The 9,873-nt window shown below is 45.6% G+C and overlaps 1 protein-coding gene across 1 annotated transcript in view; it reads right to left on the bottom strand.

Moving 5' to 3' along the window:
- Window positions 1–401: 401 nt before the first annotated feature.
- Window positions 402–9,873, bottom strand: part of LOC310797407 (uncharacterized protein) — a gene marked incomplete at its 3' end in the record, with an annotated part of 69,218 nt that continues 59,746 nt past the window's right edge. Inside the window, exon 17 of the mRNA XM_083659776.1 lies at window positions 402–575. Within this exon, the coding sequence (XP_083515902.1) occupies window positions 402–575 (174 nt within the window). The remainder of the gene's footprint in view (window positions 576–9,873) is intronic.

Raw genomic sequence — 9,873 nt, 5'->3', positions numbered from 1 at the left:
CCCTAAATTGCAAAGACGATATAGGGGGCCTTATAAAGTCCTTGACAGGGTTACAGATGTGTTATATCATTTGGCATTGGAGGAAGGGGGGCCCGAATGTGTGATCCACTTCAATAGACTCAAACCTTTCATTGCTGGTTCAATTGCAGAGACTCCGGCGGCTCCAGCCGGGCCTGGCAGAGGCTCTCCATCTGGGGCTTCAACTGAGGTGCCCCTGGGTGCCAGTTGGGTCCATCATCGGCAGACGGGGCCATCAGGAGGCCGTGCTGGCGAGGAGCGACTGGGGCCTGCGTCAACATCTCAGCCTCCAAGAGCGGCCCAGCCTGTAGCAGTTGCTGCTCCCCGCACGGTGTCTGAGGGGCCTGCGTCATCGCCGGTGTTTGGACCAGGACAGAGACATTTCAATCAGCATGGGGGTGGGGAACCACCCCAACCATCGTCTTCACAGGACTCGGGCATAGGTGGTGCCCATGGGGGACACTCAGGGAGCCAGAGGCCCGGACAGCATTCAGTGACTCTTGAAGAGCGGGGGGCTTCTGAGGGCCCAGGACGTCAGGGGCCGTATCCAGGCCGTACTAGGAGGCCACCTCCATGGTCCAGAGACTACGACATGTCCCATTCCTAACTCGGGGACGAGTTTTTCCGTCATGGAGGGGGAGAGTGTGGTAAATCTGTGTGTGTGGGGGGGGGGGGGGGTTTATGTGCCAGGACTGATTGGGGACTGATTGGGGTGATTGCCTCCAGCCGTGGGGTGGGGGTGAGGCTCTGGGTTAAAGAGCAGAGCCTGCCAGTGATTTGGGGTTGCTGGAGAGTTCTGTGTTTGTGTGTCCCGTGCCCATGAGAGGAGGACAGCTGCCTCCCTCTCAGCAGATATCGGGCCGGGGAGTCCGTACAGTCCACTTCGGTCACCACACCCGCTCTCCAGCCTAGACCAGCGTCCGGCCCGCCGCCGTGCGCTGCCAGCACCACCGACCAGCCGTTTATCCCCTGGGGAGTCGGACGGTGCCCAGCTCAGACCCCGGGGGGGGGGGGGTCTCGCCGACGGGCGAGTTAAGTTTTAAGCCTTATCATCTTGTTTGTTTGTTTGTTTATTTGGTTTGTTTATTTGGTCTATAGCATCTATTGCACGCGTAAACCGTGCCTTTGGAGTTTCTCACGTGTGCTGTGTGTGCATAATCATTGGCCTGTTGTGGCCCAGTTTGCAGTGATTTCATCTTCATGTGTGTAGTGGTGTTGCCTTATGATAGACCCCAGGGACCGTTGGGAAGCGTATTTGATACTCACCTGTGATCACCTCTGTGTTTTACTCTGTCGTACAAAGCCTGTAATAATAAAGCTATCTATTTTTATATACTCCTGAGATTTGTGTTGCTTGCCTCCGTCAGAGCCCTTTCCGGGCTGGTTTATTACAATAGTAACACCAAAGTAAAACCAGAAATCCCAAGATTGCACAAAGGTGGTTTCTCTATGGGTTGTGTTTCGCGGATTCACTTGTGTTGTTGTGTTGTGTTGTCAGCCCTCAGCAGGCAAGGCGGCAGAAGAGGAGAGATTTCCCCTCTACATTCTGTCCAATAGACGAGTGACCGTTTCGACCACATGACATTGTTCAGAAAGTTTGGTGCACTTGGCAAATGGCTGTGTGAAAGAGAACCAGACCAAATGAAAAATGAAACAATGTTGCAACTTCACCCCCCCAAATCGCACCGAGTCCACCAGCTTATATGTGAAAGTGACCTGAGAGTCTGGAGGAAGAGTGGAGAGGCACACAATCCAAGTTGCTTCAAGTCCAGTGTGAAGTTTCCACAGTCTGTGATGATTTGGGGTGCTGTGTCATCTGATGGTGTGGGTCCACTGTGTTTTCTCAAGTCCAAAGTCAACGCAGCCGTCTACCAGGAAATGTTGGAGCACTTCATGCTTCCTTCTGCTGAGAGATTTATGGAGATGCTGATTTAATTTTGCAGCAGGACGTGGCACCTCCCCACACTGCCAAAGGTACCACAAACTGCTTTAATGACCATGATATTACTGTGCTTGATTGGCCAGCAAACTCGTGCAAAAGGAGCCCCGACCAAGTATTGATACCTGAACATAGTTTTCAGAAGGCCGACATTCAGTGGTGTAAAGTAACGAAGTACAAATACTTCATGACTGTACTTAAGTATTTGTTTTTAGTATCTGTACTTTACTTGAGTATTTCTTTTTCTTTCAACTTTCACTTTTACTCCACTACATGTTCATAATAAAATCTATACTTTTACTCCGATACATTTCCCAAAAGCATCTTCGTTACTCGTTACTATAAAATAAACAAACAGCTTGTGTTGTGGCGAATCAGTAGCCTGGCTAGCGAATCAGTGCTTCTCTCGTTCTGTGTTGCAAGTTGCGTTTGCCAATCACTTACCGTCAGTGCTTCCCAAGTCTTTTAATCCATGTTACAAGTTTCCACAGGCTGAAATCCGACGGTTAATTACTTTAAATTGTCTTTACATTCTGTCCAATTGAACCAGAATGACGGAATATGCCACCAGAAAACAAGAAACCAAGCGTCTCTTGAGGTAAACTTCAAATCGGTCAAGCGTCCACGCAGCCAGAACGTAAAAGTATAGGTTTTCCGCTTTAGGATTTCAAAATAAAATATTAAGTGCTTTATTTGTTTCTCCAAAGGTGAGAAGCATTTTATTCTGAAAGTAAATTGTGGTATTTCCGTTGGTAGTCTGGTGTAACTGTCGTTACTTTGTCACAGCCCAATAACACTGTCGTGTTTCAGAAAGGTAACGTCAGTTTCAATTTCTAGAGTGATTACATTGATCTGGCTGTGACAATATCCAGGCATATAGCTATATGGAGGAGATGTCCATGAACAAAAGCCATGTTCTTTTCTTTTAAGAAGGTGCCAGCTGTTCTCCCCTGCATTATGTCAGTGCAGGGTACCCCTATTGAGCTTGTGGCTTCTTATAAATATTTTAATTGATGATGCCCTTTCTTTTAAACTCAATATTGATTTGTTGGCAAGGAAGTTGAAATTGGGCTTCTTTTTAGGAACAAATCTTGTTTCTCCTTCAATGCAAGGAGACGACTGGTTGTTGCCACCTTCTTGCTGCTTTTGGATTATGGTGATGTTCTGTACATGAATGCGTCTGCTAAATGTCTCCATCTGCTGGATGCTGTTTATCATGGCACGCTGAGATTTATTACTGGCTGTACACATCACTGCTTGCTGTATTCTCTAGTCAACTGGTCATCCCTCTCCATGCGCAGAACCGTGCACTGGTATACTTTCATTTATAAATCCATCCTTGGTCTGTTTCCCACTTACTTATCTGTCTATCTACTCCGCAAACAGTCCAACTATAGCTTACGCATTCAAAACTTCATCACCTATTCCTCAGTTCGTACTGAGCGTGGAAAAAATGCATTCTCTTACTCTGCCCCCTCCACCTGGAACACGCTACAGCAGAGTCTGAAGCTGTCCAGTCTGATCCCCCTCCACCTGGAACACACTACAGCAGAGTCTGAAGCTGTCCAGTCTGATCCCCCTCCACCTGGAACACACTACAGCAGAGTCTGAAGCTGTCCAGTCTGATCCCCCTCCACCTGGAACATGCTACAGCAGAGTCTGAGCTGTCCAGTTTGATCCCCCTCCACCTGGAACACGCTACAGCAGAGTCTGAAGCTGTCCAGTCTGATCCCCCTCCACCTGGAACACGCTACAGCAGAGTCTGAAGATGTCCAGTCTGATCCCCCTCCACCTGGAACACGCTACAGCAGAGTCTGAAGCTGTCCAGTTTGATCCCCCTCCACCTGGAACACACTACAGCAGAGTCTGAAGCTGTCCAGTCTGATCCCCCTCCACCTGGAACACACAGCAGAGTCTGAAGCTGTCCAGTTTGATGCCCCTCCACCTGGAACATGCTACAGCAGAGTCTGAAGCTGTCCAGTTTGATCCCCCTCCACCTGGAACATGCTACAGCAGAGTCTGAAGCTGTCCAGTCTGATCCCCCTCCACCTGGAACATGCTACAGCAGAGTCTGAAGCTGTCCAGTCTGATCCCCCTCCACCTGGAACAGGCTACAGCAGAGTCTGAAGCTGTCCAGTCTGATCCCCCTCCACCTGGAACATGCTACAGCAGAGTCTGAAGCTGTCCAGTCTGATCCCCCTCCACCTGGAACACACTACAGCAGAGTCTGAAGCTGTCCAGTCTGATCCCCCTCCACCTGGAACAGGCTACAGCAGAGTCTGAAGCTGTCCAGTCTGATCCCCCTCCACCTGGAACACGCTACAGCAGAGTCTGAAGCTGTCCAGTCTGACCCCCCTCCACCTGGAACACGCTACAGCAGAGTCTGAAGCTGTCCAGTCTGATCCCCCTCCACCTGGAACACGCTACAGCAGAGTCTGAAGCTGTCCAGTCTGATCCCCCTCCACCTGGAACACACTACAGCAGAGTCTGAAGCTGTCCAGTCTGATCCCCCTCCACCTGGAACACACTACAGCAGAGTCTGAAGCTGTCCAGTCTGATCCCCCTCCACCTGGAACATGCTACAGCAGAGTCTGAAGCTGTCCAGTCTGATCCCCCTCCACCTGGAACACACTACAGCAGAGTCTGAAGCTGTCCAGTCTGATCCCCCTCCACCTGGAACAGGCTACAGCAGAGTCTGAAGCTGTCCAGTCTGATCCCCCTCCACCTGGAACACGCTACAGCAGAGTCTGAAGCTGTCCAGTCTGACCCCCCTCCACCTGGAACACGCTACAGCAGAGTCTGAAGCTGTCCAGTCTGATCCCCCTCCACCTGGAACACGCTACAGCAGAGTCTGAAGCTGTCCAGTCTGATCCCCCTCCACCTGGAACACACTACAGCAGAGTCTGAAGCTGTCCAGTCTGATCCCCCTCCACCTGGAACACGCTACAGCAGAGTCTGAAGCTGTCCAGTCTGATCCCCCTCCACCTGGAACATGCTACAGCAGAGTCTGAAGCTGTCCAGTCTGATCCCCCTCCACCTGGAACACACTACAGCAGAGTCTGAAGCTGTCCAGTCTGATCCCCCTCCACCTGGAACACACTACAGCAGAGTCTGAAGCTGTCCAGTCTGATCCCCCTCCACCTGGAACATGCTACAGCAGAGTCTGAGCTGTCCAGTTTGATCCCCCTGGCAAGTTTTAAATTATTGTTGAGTAATTTGGAGAGAGCTTCCTTGATCTGCTCCTGCTCTCAAGGCTCAAACAATTTCTCTACCCCCCCCCCCCCTTCAGCACTTTGTTTCATGTTGTTTTTAACTTATTATGGTTTGACTGTTGATTGTACTGTTGCTGTTTTTACATGTGTAACTGTTGTATGAGCTGCTGTATGAACAGGTCGCACTTGTAAATGAGACTTCGGTCTCAATGTGATTTTTTACCTGTTTAAATAAAGGCTAAAAAAATGGACGGTGATTATGATGATGATGATGATGATGATGATTTTATTATTATTATATATTTCCCCTTGACATGGAGATATCTCATCACCATGATAGCCTAACAGGCACTTGTGCCAAAAGCTGCAGTCATGTTCAAATGGCAGACTATAAGATATGCAAGCAAACTCACAATAAAGCTAAAAATTCTGAAAATCCGGACTGCTTGGTAAATGGTCTGCATTTATATAGCGCTTTTATCCAAAATGCAACGGGAGCAATTTGGGGTTCAGTATCTTGCCCAAGGACACTTGGACATGCAGACTGGAGGAGCCGGGAATTGAACCACCGACCTCTTTTAACCAAAGGGATTAGTGGACGACCCGCTCTACCTCCTGAGCTACAGCCACCCCACCGCTTGCTTTTCTATAAACAGGACTTACCTGTACATTTACTTTCAATACTTTTAAGTACATATAAAAAAATACTTTTGATACTTAAGTACAGAAAATATTAGCTACTTTAAGACTTTTACTCAAGTAATATTTTAATGGGTTACTTTGACTTTTACCCAAGTCATTTTTTGGTAAAGTATCTATACTTTTACTCGTATGGATTTTGAATAGGCTACTTTATACACCACTGCCGACATTTCTGTATTAAAAAAATCCCTTTCTTTGATTGGTCTTATGTAATATTCTAATTTTCTGAAATACACATTTTAGGTTTTCATTAGCTGTAAGCCACACTTATTAAAGTTATAACAAATAAAGGCTTGAAATATTTCACTTTGTCTGTAATTAATCTATATATGAGAGTTTCACTTTTTGAATTGAGTAGCTGAAATAGATTAACTTTTCCACAATATTCTAATTGATTGACCTGCACCTGTATGTGAGTGTTTCAGGCGCTGTTGGAATGTGTATTTTTGGTGACTGAACAGGAGTAGGCTTGTGTAGTACTGCCATTCAGCTAAGCTGACTAGCAGGAGGAGTGCAACACACTTTCTAATGCACCATTCAGCTGCTAAGCTAACTAGCAGGAGGAGTGCAACACACTTTATAATGCACCATTCAGCTGCTAAGCTAACTAGCAGGAGGAGTGCAACACACTTTCTAATGCACCATTCAGCTGCTAAGCTAACTAGCAGGAGGGGTACAACACACTTTATAATGCACCATTCAGCTGCTAAGCTAACTAGCAGGAGGAGTACAACACACTTTCTAATGCACCATTCAGCTGCTAAGCTAACTAGCAGGAGGGGTACAACACACTTTCTAATGCACCATTCAGCTGCTAAGCTAACTAGCAGGAGGGGTGCAACACATTTTCTAATGCACCATTCAGCTGCTAAGCTAACTAGCAGGAGGGGTGCAACACACTTTCTAATGCACCATTCAGCTGCTAAGCTAACTAGCAGGAGGGGTGCAACACACTTTCTAATGCACCATTCAGCTGCTAAGCTAACTAGCAGGAGGGGTACAACACACTTTATAATGCACCATTCAGCTGCTAAGCTAACTAGCAGGAGGGGTACAACACACTTTCTAATGCACCATTCAGCTGCTAAGCTAACTAGCAGGAGGGGTACAACACACTTTCTAATGCACCATTCAGCTGCTAAGCTAACTAGCAGGAGGGGTACAACACACTTTCTAATGCACCATTCAGCTGCTAAGCTAACTAGCAGGAGGAGTACAACACACTTTCTAATGCACAATTCAGCTGCTAAGCTAACTAGCAGGAGGGGTACAACACACTTTATAATGCACGCACACGGAAGAGAAAGGCATCCATCTTACTGGGAATATGGAAAATAGGTGAATCTCCCAAAAATGTTGCCCAACATGTTAAAATAAAAAACCTAAATGGCATGTGGCAAATCGAACACTAATGCTACTTAAAATCCATTTAGAAATGTTCTAAAACTTCCCGAGTGCTTCTTTGTAAAAGAGAACATTGTTAGTTGTGATCTTTTCCATGTGATTCTAAAAGGGGAGAGAACGTAGATCAAACTAGATTATTTTAACTGAAACATTAGAAATGAGAAAATAAAGTGCAGAAACAAAGTAAGCAGATTCTGCTTCTCACTGTGAACAGATCCACAGTTTGTCAGTGTTTACATTGATCCAGTTTCTGCTGCACCATCTGTTCTGTAATGTATGGGATTTAAATGGGAGGTGGGATACGGGTAGGAGAGCTCTTTTAACAGCGTTTTCCACCCATTGAGGATTCGAACACTGTGTGACGCTGACTGCTGTACGAGAATATATCAGAGTACAGTAGCAACGTCACGTTATGGGACTACAGGCGGGAGGAAAAATAAGCAGGAGGAATATCTCTCTGCTATGTAAGAGTTAACTCGATGCACCAGGACAATAAGCTCACAAGAAAAGACAGGTTTGTTCTCAAAGTTACAATACCACCAGACGCACAGCCTGAGATACACTACCTGGAATTAATATAGAAGAAATACTTTATTGATTCATCGAATTAAAATTGTTTACTTTATTGCTCTTTTTAAAGCACAAAAATGTTTGGCTTCACATCACATGCTGGTAAAAGATTCAATCTTTCTATGCATATAGTCACTTAATCATCAACACAATCAATTTCTGAAATCAGCATGTCAGCACTGTGGAGGAAAACAATGTGCATTACATTTGTGGTTCACTTTTCTTAACAAAGTTACAAAGTGTTGGGAACAAAATCAACATATTAACAACTATTCCGCCATATAAAGATGTTTTGCTGTCTCCATTAAGGCCCATGCAGTGAAGAGAAACAGCAGAAAATATTACAGCAACAATACACATAGCCAGAGATGGAAAAGTACACACATTCTTTACGTAAGTAGAAGTACAGTTACTTGTGTAAAAAAGACTCTGGTAAAAGTAAAAGTACTGATTCAACTTGTTTACTCAAGTAAAAAAAGGGGGAAAGAAGTACAGCCTCTGAAATGTAGCCTACTAATTATAAAAGTATATAAAGTATTTCTGCAAAGCTATACCGAACCTGACATAATATTAATATAATTCAGACTATTAAACTTAAAAGATCCCCTCCAAACACATTTTAAGATGTAGGCCTATATAAAAAAAATACTTTACTTTGATTAATAATTTGTGTCTGATATGGTTTGTCCACAAAAAAGTTCAATAGGCAATCATTTAAATCCTTAAAATAAGATCTACTTTATCTCCCTCATTACATTGCATCATTGATGTGATGTGACATGTTACACGTTTAGCCTGTCATTTTAAATAGGCTACATTATTTTCACGTTGGCACTTTATATAATTCAATTAAACGTCAAGGGTGTTTTATTGTGAAGGTTGTGACAGGAAGTGGAGTTGTTCACGTTGGTTAGCTTGAACATACAGCGCCTCCGCCATTTTGGCCCGAAAGGAGACTAGTGAACCCTGTCTGTCTATGGTAAAAACAGCATCCAGTAAAACATCCCGCCTACAAAGTGCAGTACAGAGATTATTTTTCAACTTCAAATTCATCTTCCCGGTCAAAATGCATTGTGCTGCTGCTGCTGCTGCTGCTGCTGCTGGTTGTTTTAGGGGCCAAGATGGCGGCGGTGCTGCTTTGGCGCTACCGCAGCGCCTCTAGCGGCTGTTTCCAAAAATGCATTACAGCACATGCACCACACACTCTTTCCTTCCACCCTCTTTGGCTTGATACAGAAGGGGAACGCACGCGGATGTTTCTGCAGGCACTAGCGGGAAAGCTGAGGAGAGGGCGAGACAGGGCTGTAAAATGTGGTGGAATTGAGCCAATAGTGAGTGAGACAAACAAACGTTGCATGTTTTCGTCTGTTGTGCTTTATACTGAAGTCACGAGCCTGCTTTGAAAATGTAACGAGAAGTAGATATTTGTGTTGAAATGTAAAGCTGTCAGAAAAATAAAATACTCAGTAAAGTACAGACACCTTTAGTAAAAATAGTAAATATTTCAGCCTTAAACATCCATTCCAACTTCTGGCCGTCATCTGCCCAGATTTCATCAAACAAGGGAATCCTCAAATCCTCTTGCAAGCTGCAATTGAATTCATTTTCCACATCACACACACGCACGCGCGCGCGCGCGCGCACACACACACACACACACACACACACACACACACACAGTGTCCCTGAATATAAAATCTTCTGCTGACAGTGAATGCTGGTTAAAGTGTATTTACAGTAACTCACTAATCTACAGTGAAACACACACGCCCACATTAAGGTGTGTGTGTGTGTGTGTCAGAGACACGCCCACATTAAGGTGTGTGTGACACGCCCACATTAAGGTGTGTGTGTGTGTCAGAGACACGCCCACATTAAGGTGTGTGTGTGTGTCAGAGACACGCCCACATTAAGGTGTGTGTGTGTATCAGAGACACGCCCACATTAAGGTGTGTGTGTGTGTCAGAGACACGCCCACATTAAGGTGTGTGTGTGTGTCAGAGACACGCCCACATTAAGGTGTGTGTG

Source organism: Poromitra crassiceps (assembly GCF_964638095.1).
Source record: "Poromitra crassiceps genome assembly, chromosome: 23".
Taxonomy (NCBI): Eukaryota; Metazoa; Chordata; class Actinopteri; order Beryciformes; family Melamphaidae; genus Poromitra; species Poromitra crassiceps.
Note: the sequence above shows the minus strand (reverse complement) of the source record. Positions and strands in the feature narration are given on the sequence as shown.